This window comes from Rhagoletis pomonella, unplaced genomic scaffold, assembly GCF_013731165.1.
Source record: "Rhagoletis pomonella isolate Grant_MI unplaced genomic scaffold, Rhpom_1.0 Rhpom_scaffold_00005, whole genome shotgun sequence".
Lineage (NCBI taxonomy): Eukaryota > Metazoa > Arthropoda > Insecta > Diptera > Tephritidae > Rhagoletis > Rhagoletis pomonella.
The window spans coordinates 50,794,053-50,809,968 of NW_023458559.1; the positions used below are offsets into that span (position 1 = coordinate 50,794,053).

General features: G+C 40.2%; 1 protein-coding gene across 1 annotated transcript in view; it reads left to right on the forward strand.

Annotated features, from left to right (window-relative positions):
* Window positions 1-13,582, forward strand: part of LOC118739155 — a 33,426-nt gene extending 19,844 nt beyond the window's left edge. The window contains exons 9-10 of the mRNA XM_036470336.1: window positions 43-101; window positions 207-13,582. Coding sequence (XP_036326229.1) covers window positions 43-101; window positions 207-12,850 — 12,703 coding nt within the window. The 3' untranslated portion in view covers window positions 12,851-13,582. The remainder of the gene's footprint in view (window positions 1-42; window positions 102-206) is intronic.
* The last annotated feature ends 2,334 nt before the right edge of the window (window positions 13,583-15,916 follow it).

Below are 15,916 nucleotides of genomic sequence, written 5' to 3' on the forward strand. Positions count from 1 at the left end.
TCAACAACCTGCTTTCCCCAATTCACCACAACCACGTTTTACATCACCGTCATCTTCAACTTCTTCCACAACTGAGTCACTTAAACAAATGGCGCAAAAAGGTAGGAGAATTGTTGACAGTTTTAAAGTACAGAAATCTAAAATCTTACCTGAAAATACATCTCCAATTATAATTGATTCCGATGATGACAATGATACAATTGAAGTTAGTGCTTGTGCAAGTACAACAAAAAGTAACTTAACAGTTTCTACTCAACCAATTCAGAGTAAAAAACCCCATGAAAAAGAAATATCAAATCAATATTTATCAGTTCTTAAAAGCAACATTTGTAACAATCCAAAGTGTAAAATGAAAGCGCGTTATGTTTCACACCGCTCTAAATCCATTCATGGGCCAAAAGATATTTCATCAACCAATTATGTATGTAATAGAAATATTGAGTTTATACATATATCCGATGATAGCGATGATGATAATGATAGTATTGTATACAATAATATGAAAAGCTTTGAAGTTGGCAAACAAGTTGAAATGGAAGAACAAAATTCGAATGTTTCAACAACTACAGGGCCTAGTTTAGAGTCGAATGCCGCAGATGAACATAAAGCAGCAGCGGTTACTGAAATGTCTAATAGAAAACAAATGCTCGTTATGGTAGAAAGTACAAGTTCACAAATTTATAGGGCAACTTCTCTTGAAAACAATGTGGGGAACGATATTTGTACAAGTAGCACAGAGACACTGTTACAGGAAACCGAATTGGAGTATAGTGTTTCGTCACCAAACATCGTCGATTCGCAGTTTGATTTAGCCAAGGAAACAGATTTGCAACAAATGAGCTCAGCTTCTGAACTCGATTGCGTAGCTGTTAAAGGGGATGATGCAGATCCATTTTTAACCGCTAAGAAAAATGATAAGACTGAATTAGGCCAGGCGGAAACTAATCTGAAGAAATACACAGGCGGCGAGGCAAAAGAAAATGAGTGTAACGAACTTATAGGTGTCGTGTGGGATAGAAATATTTTGAATAAAAGAAAAAGTGCACTCGCGAGTGATTTCAAAGTCAGTGTTAATATTAAGCAAACTCTAAGTGAAGAAGTGAAAATAAATGCGAATGTCGTAGAAAATTCTATCAATACTAACGCTTGTAAAGTACACACGTCAGAGGGAGGCGTGGAACAACTTAATGAGTTGGATTGTGAAACGTTGGTGTCGATATGCTCAGAACAGCACCCATCAGATATACAAGTTGAGAAAAGCAATGCTGATACGCAGGAGCGGCGGTTAACCGAAACGGAAGAATTGATCGTGAAAAATGTAAAAGTCGTATCTCAAAAACTAACAAACCAAATAAGTGAAGGAACTGGCGAAAACTCGGTTATCGAAAGAATTGAAGATGATAGCGCACGTATGAACGTAGAACAGCGCAGCTCTACTCCAGGTTTGGTAGACCCAAGTGAACTTTTATTAGAGTCTAAATTAGCACATTCAGAACAACCGTCAATAAGAGAAGAGGAAGAAAAATCATATTCGAATTCAATTTCATCAGCAACGCATCAAGGAGAAGCAGAAAAAAATGAAGAGCTCACAAAATCTCAAGTAGGTTCGAGTACGTCAGCATCTACACCGCATCAAGGGGAAGCAATAGAAACTGAAGAGAGAGTGAAATCGTCTGTAGAGTTAAGTACACCAGCTTTGCACCAAAAAAAATCAAGAGAAAATGAAAAGGCAGCCAAATCTCCTTCAGATTCTGGTATGCCAGCATCTTCATCACATCAAGGAGAAACAAAAGAAAATCAAAAGTCATCAAAATCATCTTCATATTCGATTATATCAGCGACTCCCTCACACACCCAAGCAGCATCAGATAAAATAGAAGTACAAACAAACAAAGAGCCCGAAAAGGGTGTTGGAAATACAGACATAATAACGGGGATTATAAAAAAACCAGGCGGCATTCATGATTTAAGTACTATTATCACAGAGGATATTGCGCCAATTTTCGAAAGCGTCAAGAATGCCGAAGAGACAGCGTTAGTGGACTTAGATGTATGTACTAGCGAAATAGATTCAAACAAGAAGCATATAACACATGTAAATGATAATATTCGAGTTAGTCCAGAAACAAATGATATGACTGCTACCAAGACAAGTGATACAGATGCAAATGCGTTTGACGAAACGTTAAGCAAGTCTACTGAACATGTAAATACTAAACAAATGCCTTTCAGTGATAAAACACTCACTTCAGAGGGATGTTCCACTAAAGCTCAAATAAAATTGACGGAAGCTGAAAAGGATGTATACGAGATAGAGATTGAGAGCTCAGCAAATCGGGAAACATGTGAGGATTTAGAAAACTCGTCAACTGAAAAATCTATTACTGCTGTTGTAGCTGATATAAATGAGGGAACGCCAGGTGACCAAGAAACAACATATAAAGCTCTTTTAGTTGAGAATGTTGCAAATTCAACGGAAACTGTACAAGTGGAGAGCGTCACATTGGCTGAAGAAGTAACCAAAATAACAAATTGCACTACTAGTACTGAAGAAATAAGTGAACAAAAATCTAAGCGTGCTGAAATGGAAGACAATGCGATGATAGATACAATTGCCGTCAATCAGGGATCAGTAATCGAAATTGTAAAACCGAATTTATATGCTAACCAAACCACCAATAACTCAATGGCATCAAATGCAGCGTCTTCCGAAAATACAATCATAGCTGATAACAAGGAAACAGAGCTATGTGAGGGCTTAAAATTATCCGTTGTACCTATGGTTTCGGAAAAAGGACCCAAAAGTGATGTACATAGAGAAGCAATCCCCTCCAGCACTGTTAAAGGTTCCAATGATGGTCTCGTGCGATTAGTGGCCGCTGTAAAAGCTGTTGAATCTCTTAATTTGATTAGTAATGAAGGGGTCGAAATTGTAGACAGTAACGATTTCAACGCTAGTCAAGGGTCTGTCGCCAATACAACTTTAATAAGCTGCGAGAATTCGCCAACTGTTGTCGACTCTAGTCTCCACGAATTGGTTGTTGTGGCAACTACTGAAAATACTGCCGAAACAGAATCAGCTAGTTTTGATAAAAGTGAAAAGGCGTCAGTCGGAAATGCGGCGAGTATTGTTGTCACACCACAGGTTTCCATAATAGTTTCTCAAACAGAATCCATTACCACGCAAAATGAGTCAAAACTGACGGGCATTTTACTCTGTGGTGACAAAAGTCCCAAAACTAATTTAGAGCGCCTAGCTGAAGCGGTCTTACTTACCGAGGCCGCTGCGAAGAAATACAGTGGTATTGTGACTAAGCCGGGGCTAATACAAACCGAAAATGAGTACAATCAATCGAACGCGGTAGTTCGCACTGCGGAAAATTTCGAGATTCCCAAACATACAATTGATGATGGTGAGCGGTGTATTGAAGAAAATGGGTTACCGACTGATTGTTCGACTATTGAAAATATATGTGGAGTTGAATCCGCTGTGAATTCTTGTGAAGTAAAACAAATCACTAATGATGACATTTCGAACATGCAACAAAAATCGATTATGGTTACGAAGTCAAAACGAGCGGTTGGTGCAATAAGTCAAAAAGATATCAGCGATAAAACAATTATCCTTGGTTTATCTGCCAGTCACGATTCTTCGAATGTAGTGGTAGACATTCCTGAATCGCTTCAAGCAGTTGCGCCGCTTAAAATACAGCCGGTCGCTTCCGCCGAGCAACTCGACTCAGATGATAATGAAAGTATCGATCATGTAACGCACATCGACTATGATATGCACGTAATCAAAGCGTTTAATGACTTTAAACCCATCAAGGGCTTAGCCACCAAAACTGCTCCTAATGATGCGGGTATTTCGTCAGTCGAAGAAATATCAAAAACTTCAGCAGTAGCAGTAACTGAGCAAATACTTATAAAACAAGAACCAACAGCAAAACCGCAAAATCAAACTGCGGATTTTGACACAATTTCGCCCCAGAATATAGGAATCGTTCCCTCAAAAACAGCGCCTTTTCCAGAAAACCCGCCCTTATCGCATAAAACCAATCCAACTTTTCATTCGTCCTTTGAAAATTTCATAAGTTCACTTAAAGCACAAAGTGAGTTAAAGTTGCCGCGTAAATCGCCAAGAATTACAAGTAAGACTGCAAAAGCTACAGAAGAAGCGAGCAATTTACCCCCTAAGAGTAAAAAAGTTATTTTGCTAACTATGCCACCCACTTCCGAACGGTTGACAGCAAAAAATGTTGCATCCACAACGCCACAGACCGCTGAACTATCTGCCACATCAGATATTGAGCTCCGCAGCATAGACACGAACGAATGTGAATCGAAGAAAAGGTATAGTCTGCGTAGAAGCGAACAATGGAAAGTAGTAAAAAATACGAGTGTACCTATTTCACCCCCAACCAAAACCACTAACAGTGTGCATACTAAAAAGCCTATAACGCGTGCGTTGTCCAAGCGCTGTATAAAAATACGATTGGCTAGGGCTAAAGTACCCACAAAAGCAGAGAAAAAAGCACTTCACCCCATGGCAGATAAGGTTGTTCAAAGTATAGAAGCGCAATTTGGTGACGTATCGCATCGTCCAATAACCAGAAAATTAGCGGCCGCGCTCAATTCTAGTCTACAAATGGAAACAGAAAATGCGGTTATCGAACCCATCAAACCGTTTCCTTCGCGTGGCAGAAAATCTAAACCAAAACAGGAAACACTGGACGACCAGTCGCCCACCAAGCGCAAGCGTTGTGAAATTGTAACAAAAAGTTTGAGTAACAAAAGAGTAATTGAGTCAATAATTACAGAAACAGAGCTGTTAAAGACTGACACACCTGTTGAGACGCAGAGAAAGCGAAAGGATTGTGATGTGGAAGCAACGCTGGAAAAGGAGGCCCCAAAGTCAGATGGAATGCAAGAAATAACAAATGATTCTGTTCCTGCTGAATTGGAGGCATACCAAAAGCGCGGAGAAGCTGGAACGATATTTGACGATACTGGAAGAATTCCTGAAAAGAACCCGGCAAAGCGCATGAAAGTCGTAAAGGGAGCACCAAGTACAAGCAAAGTATTGGCTGTACAAGAAACGGCACAAGTACCAACTACCTTTGAGACTATCTTTATAAAAACAAATGTTTGTCCTGTTGATGTGAATGTGGCTACTAAGATAGCTGACAGCAGCAATGAGGAAGTCTCACAACATAATCTTGATAAGTCTTCGGTGCAAACGAGTGAGAAATTGTCTGATGAGGGTACGATCCGACAAGAAAGCCAAGAAAACAAGAACGAGGAACCGACTAGCCATGAGAATATGAAAACTAGTGCAAGGACGGTTACAAATAGTATAACGGATTTAGAGGCGCAAGATGTGGACGTAGCGAAAACCGGCATTGAATCCAGTGCAAATAAAAGTTTGGTTGAAACCGAATCTCAAGTTGAGCAAGATTTTACGCAACTCGCCATTGATAATTCAAACGAGAAAGTGATTGCGACACCATCGAAAGATGTTTTGTTAGCTAAAAGCGTTGAGACTGCGCCAATAAACTGCCGCGAGCATTCGAATTTACTTACAGAAAACAATGATGTTGCCCAACTCGTAGATATCTCGAGTTTCCGTAGCTTATCACTAGAACTAACTGATGCTACTAAATGTTATTCCAAGAGTGTTTGCGATGGTTTTCAGAGTATTTCCGAATTTCCAAACCAAGATTCGACTGTCGATTTGAGCATCTCAAATATGAGCCAATTGCACGTCAAAGACGAGGACCTAAACAATACTGAGTGTATAAATATTTTAAAAGCTAATATGGAAGCTGATAATCTATTGGAAGAATATAATCATTCAGCGCGTATTATAGCAAATGCAAATTTAAAAATCCCATTAGCTGCGCAAACACCGTCCGATGGACGCACGCCTGCATGTAGCAGTGTGACCTTTAGTTATCCCGGCAGCGACACGTCCAGTTCTTCGACGAGTAGTTGTTCGTGTAACATGACGTCTACCGCAACGGCAGCCGCAGATTTATGTAAAAATGAACCGACGAGCTTCAAAGTTGTCCAATCCCAAGCACAAGTTGTCGAACTACTTTCGAGTACGAGCGCAAGCTTTCAGGACCTATCGCTTTTAGATTTGGAACACGATGTTATTATAAGTAATGATGACTTGCTTTCCGAACTGATGCCGACCGCGATTATGGATACAATGGCTGCGACTAGTCTCGAACACAACTACGCAACAAAACCACTAGAAATGGTGATGAGAAATGAATATGACACACAATACGATCTGCAAATAAAAAGTGAATCGCCGATACTTCAGGGAGAGGAAGCGAATAATTGGCGTGACGTGGAAGTATTCGACATCAATAACGCAAAAGATCTCTATGACAGGCAGGGCGATAAGGCGCAGACTGAAAATGGTTTGGAAGATAAAAGAGTGGTTGTTGACGGAAATAATGAAAAGCCTTTGCAGACACCAAGTCTAAGAGTTTCCATACCTATTGCCTATATAAAAAACCTAGAAGAACTAATAGGTAAGCAAAAAGAATCCAAGACTTGGTATTTGTCAGAGAAACCTTCCACCTCTAAGGCAGCTTTGGAGGCGTTAGCTAGAAGAAACGCGCTGGCAAATTCTAAAGCGTTAAGTGCGATCAGTTATGTCCAAGCAGACACTGCTATGATTGATAGTTCAGCACCACGCCAATTACTCTCTCGGGAATGTTGTTGTCCCTCACCGAGTTTACCTTTAAAGAAACGAAGAAATGTTTCAGGAGTATTAGAAGAAGATTTGTTCCATACTGCAGCTCTTTTGTCAGAAGAGGATAATCTAGTGCAGGCAACGTCAGAGAGTATCATTTCAGTAACTGAAAATAAAGCTAGTGAATTGGATGAAAAAATAGATATATCCGAGTTGGATATTTGCACAAATAAGAAGTTGAATAAAGGTAGAGGCGAAAAGCTAGTACCAGATGATTTAAATACAAAATCTAAGCAATCACCAACGGGAAAAGAGGAAAATAGTGTGGAAATACAAGATAACCAACGAGAAAATGACAATACGGTGCTTCAAGATTATCAACGCGACGACAACAGTGAACAAGTAACACAATCTAAACAAACAAAAGATTCGGAAACTGAAAACACAGACGATAAAGAAAACACCCAGACTATTTCATCTCAAGACGAGAATATACCACCAACAAAGCATAGTAACATTATTGAAGGAGATGAAACGCAGGTTAAAGGTGAGAATAAAAGAAATCGCGAGGGTGATGAAGGGGAAAGCGCATGCTATCGGGCTGAGGAGGAGTCAAAATCAAAACAAGCTTGTATGGAATATGCTCAATCTGAAAATGAAGATTTGCAGCAAGCGTGTGCTGAAAAAAAGGCTATAGAAGATTTAGTTCAAGACCACCAAGATACTGTGGGACTCGAACCACAACATAAAGATAAGACGAAAGAATGTCAAATTAAAGATATACAGCAAGAGTATGCGGAGCACGGTGGAGTTCATTCCAATCAAAAAGAGTCTGTGGGTAATAACGCAACCGAGTTGCAACAACCAACCTTTGAAGATTGCATACTGCCAGAAAATCTGATATCGGAACCCAATTTGGCGCCAAGTAAAGTTAAAACCGCGGACATAAGCGTAGCTGGACATGAAGAAAATGACATTTTAACTGGAGTGCACAATGCAAATCTTGTCAAAACTTTTACTCAAAATGAAAGCACTGAAGCTAATGAATCAACTAATCAAGAACGCAGCGAGGAAACTAAAATGTATATATCCTATGGGGCTATAGAACAAATTGACCCAGGACTTACAATGAATGAAGAAAATTACTCTGAAATCGATGCTAAAAACTTCGCAGCAGAATGTACGGATGTCGCTAAAGAGATTTCAGCTATGGAGTTGAAATCAAGCACACTTCAAGATTTAGCTGGTATGGAACAAACAACAGCTAAAGAGACGCGCTTGACAAACTATAAAAATGATGCTAGTGAAGTTGTTTTAACAAGTTATGATGATCAATTCTTGGTTACTGTTTGCTTAAATGATTCGAGTAATGCTGTGAACGATTTCGAAGAAGTTAATAGCAGCGTGTTCTCCACGAAGGAATATGAGGAGAATGATTTCGACATAGGGAATGATGTGATTATCAGCACACAGGAAATAAAAGAAGAATCTACCGAAATTATGAGCATTAAAAGTTCACCCAAAAGCAGTCCAATGTATTTAGCAAAACAAGTGCCTACCTTTACCACCGATGCTAATTTTAATACGGATTTCTCAAAAGCAAACGAACTTATAGATTTCATGCCAATCTTTACGAATACTGCAACTTCCACTCATTCTGCTGATCTGCAATTATTAACAATTGGAAGTAATCCAAATTTTCTAAACAGCAATATAACATCCATACCACCGACCACCGACCAAATGGAACTATTTACCAGTTCAGCTGGTATAACTTCAACAACGCCGCACACTGGCATAACAACAACCGCTTTAAGTTTTAATAATATGCCGATCTTTACAGCCGCGGAGCTGGGCATAGATGAAAGCGCATCTACAAGATCAAATATGGCGGATTTAACCCAAATTAATGGGCTGGGATTTGTGGTTCCAGAAACAATGCAGTCCCCACCGTTAACATCATCAGCAATCGAAATGGATTCACCGTTTGCACAGTCTCAAAGCCAATTTATGGTGGCAGACAATTGGAAAGCAAGCACCTGCGACGCCATCAACCCATCGTCAACATTAAAGATAAGCTCGAATACTTCTAAAGCCGCAAAACAAGTGCAAACGTTTGATGTGAAGTCTGCGGGCGATGTCAGTAGCGATCTAGTCAAGACAACGCCAGCGATTAAAATATGCTCGACCAAACGATCGAAGTCATCGGCTAAAAATTGCGGGCGTAAGCCTGTTGTGAAAACGAATACACCGTCTACAATTCCCACAACTGCGACTGAGATGCAGCAACTCACACAGTTGTCATCTTTGTCACCGATTTTGCCCCTAATAAAGCCCACAACTACAACTATTGGCCACACAACCAACGCGGATACTGCTCCTGTTTTTAGCTTTCCCGACATTTCAACAGAAACGGTAAATGTTTCACATGCTGCTATTGCGCCCTCAAGACCCTCTGTAACCTATCAGCTCACAACACCAACAGCCAGCAGCATGACGGTTAGCTCAACAACGTCTAGTTTATCAGCACAAACTACAGCGGAAGAAAACTTAACCATCCCTGCAGCTCAAAAATCAAAGTCGCAATCTCAATCACAATCGGTGGCACGCAGTGGAACGCGTGCGCGTACACCTGCGCGTGTACAGGTCGTTACGCCCCAGCCTAAGAAGCACTCTGTTGCGCCGAAATCGGTGGAAGAAGAAAAAACGCTAGAGCCAATGTTTACGAACACGACAGCAGCTTTTTGCACCACGGATTTTGGCATAAATCAGATGGCTGCTGTGTTACCTGCCTCTTACCCCACCGTACCGATGCGCAATGTCACATGTTACGCAAATCTCTTTCATTTCGAAAAGTACATACAACAATTAATGGGGCTCATCGATGTACCCTCCATCATAGAATCTGCGCGAAATTTATTTGTGGATAAACAGGCCTTAGCGGAAGCGCACGCCGCCTTGCTCGCACAAGCTACACAGTTCGATGAAGAGGGCAACGCAATTTCGCAACCACTATTGCTAAAGTATCACAAAGATGGGACTATATCCATACTTAATGACAACGATGAATGCATCATATTGACGGCGAATATGTCGAAGATGGTAAAGCGCCTTTCGCTCGCCCTAAGCATTTTACAGGAGCAGCAGTCGCCAGTGTTGGGCATACGAGCGCGTATCCATGCGCTGCTAAAACAGTTAACACAAACAGCTACGACTAAAGCTGCTACGCACACTTCTACAGCGAGCGTGATCGGTCCGTCGGCGATACCAACAGCTGTGGTGAATCCAACAAATTTAGTTGAGAATGCGCGAAACATTGAATTTAGTGTATTAAATGCCGTGGAGCTATATAGCGGTGCCGGCGGGGGAGGCGCCAAACAGACTGCGCAGCAACAAGTGCACTTAAACGATACGAATGTGCAAATATACCCGAATTGGCATGAAGTTGGAGCCAGTGATGGGCAACTAACGAGCATAGACACTACGGATTTGCAAATAGCAAATGAGGAACAGTTTATAAATATAGATCCATTGCCATTGCTGGCCGATGAAGGAACAACGGGTTATGAGCATGCAGTGGCATTCGATTTTGACGAGAATCCCACAATACTCTCTTCTAGTGAAACTATAAGCGCGCAGCGTTTTGAAAATGCATTCGATGAGGCCTTGGTGGGCGGTGTGGACGAGGAAAAAAGTTATAATTGGGCTGAGTCGGAGCAGAGTAGGCCAGTACAACAGTGGCAGCAGCAGCAGCAGCAGCAACAACAACAAAATCGTGGCAACGTAGAAAGACGCTGGCAAGAGCATGGTGCGACTTCGAGAAATTTCGCTTATGAGGATGCAGTTGTCAGAGGTGTGGAATGTGTAGCCACTAATAGTGCGGATGAGGTTCACGCAATGGTAATCAATAATTTGGGTGCTAAGTCCACAATTGTGAGTAGTAGTGCGCCTAGGATTGAAGGTGTAAGTGTAGCTGATAGTATGGTTCAAAGTACCGCAGCATCTAGCGGCATAATAACATCAACATGCGGGCCACAAAGGAGAGAGACGATTAAAAAGACTGGTTTTCAAAAGATTGAGGCTGATCAGGCGAGGCCCACAGTTCACTGTAGTAAAAAAGTTTCAAGCCGCAAGATTGAAAAGGCTTCAAAAATTCAGCCTAATCTATCGTCCACAGCTGTGCAGAAACAGTCTAAAATGCGTAGCAATTCGAAGCAAGGCAACGCACCTGCTCAACTTAAAATTTCTGCCATCCATTATCGCTATATGCCACCACAAACGATTGCGAATTCACCGTGTAAGCAAAGCGCCACATTGCATTATAGACCGACGGCACCGCAGCAACATTCACAGCAGCAGCAGCAGCAACTTCGAAACGCCAACGTCAAAATGGCTCCACAATTTGTGACAAGCACTTCAAATCATTCAAAGCAGCCAGAGCGACTCAAAACCATTGATAGTGTTACAAATATACAGTTATACTCACAGCAACACCCACAAAATTCGGCACTCGCAGGTGGCTTGCAACATAGCAACAATGTCAGGTTTCTATTAGCAAATCCACTGCAACAACCAAATACACACCAAAGTCAGCGTTTCGTGAGTGTGCCAAATACGCTCGCACCACTGACCAGCAATAACATCCCAACACAAGAGTTTTCGCCGCTGCAAGAAGTCCACATACAATACCCCTACCAGCTGCAGCAAACGCAACCGAATTTTATCGACAATGAAATCCAAATTACCGAGTTACAGTTGCACTCCATAAAAGACATGCCGCATGTCGATGCTGACCTCGGTGGCTCGCAATCCACCGATATGGCAAAAACAAATGCGGCCACAATGACTACAGCTTTACCACAGCCGTCAGATGCCACCATGCTGAGAATGGTGAGAACTAGTCGCGGTGTAGGAGCGACTAGTGGGAACGCGCAGCTAAAACGCAATTTAACGCAAAATTTCCAAACACAAACCTCAGCGTTTGCCAACGACGCTGTGGAAACTTGCAGAGGATTGCCAGATGCAGCACAATCAGCGGCATCGTCTATGGCGCAGCTACCACAACACCAACCTTCGCAATTTCACCAGCAGCAAGTGCAATTAATGCATACCACAAATACGAACAGAATGATAAACGATATGCAACAAACTGAAATGGAACAATTGAGTCAACAGCTTATAAAGCAAGAAACTCAGAGGCAAACAGAGTTACAATTTCAAATAATACAGCAACCACCACAGGCGCTGCTAAGGGGAGCGGATGAAAATCAAAGAATGCATACAATGATGACGACACCAAACTCGCTGATGCTATACCAAACGCCGGCTCGACAAGTCGATGCGCACACAACACAGCCACAGCAATACCCTCCGCAGCAGCAGCAGCAGCAGCAGGAGCAACATTTTACTCAACAGCAGTTGATTGCAGTCAGTAAACAATCGGCACAGCCGCATAGTTCACAGAACGCCGCAGGAAGCACAACATCCTCCGCAATCTCGAATGCTACAATGGCTAGAGCAGTAACATCGGCGACAGCATCAGCACCAGCGCCAACAAAGCAAACGAATCTAACACGTAAACGTGGTCGTCCGCGAAAGTACGATGATGAAATGCTGTTAGCAAATTCCGAAATGCTGAGGAAACGTAGTGCACGCGATACGGCGGAGAAGTTTGCTAAACCTAATCAGAGCATAAAAATAATTCCGATCACCGCTGCGAATAGTAATGCTGCAATAACAACAACTAACCAAATTAACACACAAGCTAGCCAATTAATAACAACAATACCAACAACAACTTACTATACACTAACCCATAATCCACATGAATTAGAACAACAGCAACAACAGGCACATCAACCAAACTCCATCAGCCTATCAACACTAGCAACACATTCACCTATGCATGCGCAGTTGGAACAACAATCACTAAGACCATCATTTACCAGCCAAAGCTCAGCGAATGCTTTTAGTTTAATAGAAAATATGATTATTGGGGTTGAGGCTGCTGTTGCTTGTGGTAGTGGTAGTGGTAGTGGTAATGATCAACAGCAAAATGGTAATCAGCAATCGCAGTCTCACACACAGCCACACATGCCGCCATCACCGTCAAGTAGTCGGCATGATCAGCACCATGTATGATATCCATATTTTCATGAAGAGCTCTTCAATCATACCTTCCGATTTGTCGATATCTAATTTATTTGTTTTTATATATTTTTTTTTTTGTTTTTAAAGATATTAGGAGTTCTACTATTTCAGATTTGAGATAACAAGTTTTGGGTATTTAACGGTTAAATTGCTACGAATACTTGCTATTCGCTAGGACATATTTATTTTTTTAAGTTATAAATTATAATTTTTTTTTTGTTGCACTTGGTGCATAATTAAACAAGTATTGGATTTCCTTGAACTCCCCTTGTGCAATATTTCAAAGAATTTGTTAAATTTGTTTTATTTTTTTAATATTTGTACAAGACTTGAGAATAGTTTTTTTAGACACAAAGCTTGAATATTTATGTTGACACTTTCCTATTATGTATTTGGATTGCATATTTATTAGCTTTATCAAATTTGCAGTTTAGGTAGACTTTTCGAATTAAGCCTCTTTATTATCTTTACCCTCCGAATTATATTTCCTTGCTTTATACTGCACAATGCTGGTTTTATCAATCAGTAAACTCCAAGCTCTAGATAATCAGCGGGGTATAAGAGTGAAAAAAATTGCCTTCAATTCATAGCAGCTGTTTTGTTAGAAGAAAGTCATAACTTGTATCACTAAAAAGTAATAACGAAACTTTTAACTGCTTCGTTTTAACCGACTTCAAAAAAAGGATAAGGTTATCAATTCGTCGGAATATTTTTTTTAATGTATTTTACCGCATAACTTTGGACCACGTCATTCGTTTTCTATAATTTAATATATAATTTTTTAAAGGAAGGTGGTACCTCATAGGTGGTCCCATTCTAATTTTGTTAAGATCCGATCATTGGATCATTAAGAAATTAACGGTACTCTTAAATTTTTATATGAGAATTGAAGTCGGTTTTGTTTTTTTTTCTCAAAGATTACTTGTTTTAATTACATATATCAAAATTCTAGTAAACACTTCGAGTTAAATGCTTTAAATCTACATTAAGTTTTGAGTGAAAGTGCAATTTTAATTAAAGATCGAGTTTTTAATTGCAACTTATATTTGTGAAAATTTTATAATTAAAAATTGTATTTATGTTAAAAATTGTATTTATTATTGGTAGCTGTTAGCACTATTTAAATTAAGTTAAATTAAATTTGCATGCCAAAGAGCATTTAGACTTTATTTAGAATAAATATTTTCAATATGATGCAAAATTTATGACAAAATTCGGAACGTTCCTTCGACAGTCCGGTCTACATTACCCAAGCGATACAATTTCATTTTCGGGCCAAGGACTGTCACTTCAAAGGCGTGATGCGCAAAACCTTTTTTTTTTTTTTGAATGTTTTATGCTCACTGTGGCGACACTTAGGCTAGACCTTTAGTTACTAGAACTAGATAAACTAAATTCGATAGGAAAATTGAACAATGACAGATTAATAGATCAATTCAGTGTTAGCGGACTGACACCGCTTGAAAGGCTTATATCACTCTTTTTTTTGTTTTTTTAGAACACGAAAGTCAATTAGAGAGAGAGAGAAAAATAGTCGAAACAAATCCTCGAATAATTTAGGTTTATATGGTAGATCCCATAGAAAACTCGATCACTGAAACAAGTCTTTTTCATGTCAAATTCAAGTCATTCCCGTAGAAATGAACTTAAGCCCGAGCTCATTGAAGAAAACTATGCGTCATTGTTTTTGGTTCGTAAGACGTTTCGAATGAAGAGTTTATTTCGAATGAAATGTTTATTGTTACCCACTATATGTAGGGTTAATTACATTAAACCGAATACGCTAAGAACAATAATGGTACTCTTTCAGGTACAAATCGAGTAATTATGCAACATAAAATCGTTAGTATTTGAAAAGAACTCTATCTTTTTTTCAGACAGTTAACTATAATCTGCATGATTCAGACTTCTATAACTGACCGGAATTTTTTTTTTACTAACAGCGGTCGCCCACGGCAGGCGATGGCAAACGTCCGAATATAATTTTGGCATGAAAAATCTTCTCATAAAACAACAATAGGCCAATCCAAATGTGTAGTAACATATTTTTTTAGTAATTTCACTACTACATTAAGGCTCAATTAGAGGTGCCTTAACCATATCCATAACGCCATCACCATAACTTTGTCAAATACTTCAGAGCTGCCTATACGTTAGATCAGAACAGATAATTGTTATGGTTTTGGTATTGTTGGCCGCTGTGGTGTAGTAGGGATTGGCATTGCACGCTGCCATTCCGCAGGGCCTGGGGGCAAAAGCCCTGTTTCCAAACAACATAAGAAATAAAAAACAAAGATGCTTTGTCTAATAGTGGTCGCCCCTTGGCAGGCAATGGCAAATCTCCGAGTGTATTCTGCATGAAAAAGAAGTTTCTCATAAAAATGCAATCGCCGTTCGGAGTCGGCGTAAAACTGTAGGTGCCTCCCCTTTGTGTGACAACGTCAAGGCGCACGCTACAAATCGGAGGATAAGCTCGGCCGAACACTATCATGTTGTGTAAGCGCCATTCCATTTTTACTAAAAAAATTTCCTATGCTGAATATCGTCATCGCCAGTAAATGTGACGATATGGTCATCGTCAGCCATGTTACTGATGCGCTGACGATCGTCGACGATGACGATATTCAGCTTAGGGCCGATTATTATGGGTACGGCTATGGTATGACACCACTGATTGGTCCACTACGCTTAAAATGTTTATTTTCGACGTTTTTTCTGTGTACATAGTGTACAAATTTATACATTTTTTTCTTAAACATTCGGCTCTGTCATTGTTTTAAGGATGACGTCAAAAAACTTCATCAATTACCTACCTCTCATTTTCAAAGTGGCGCCAGTTATTCATACTTCTATACGAGCGAACCGGTGCGCTGTTTTTGCCTTGAATAGTTCTCCCGAATGGTGGTCTTATTTAAAAATTAAGACATGTTCTGACGATGTAATTTTTTGACGACTGAAATGCAATCACAACTCCATTTCATATGCATAAAGCATGCTGCCCTTTTCCTCATTTGCCTAGAGGTCAAGCCAAGAATAACTCTTGCCAATAGGTGGCAC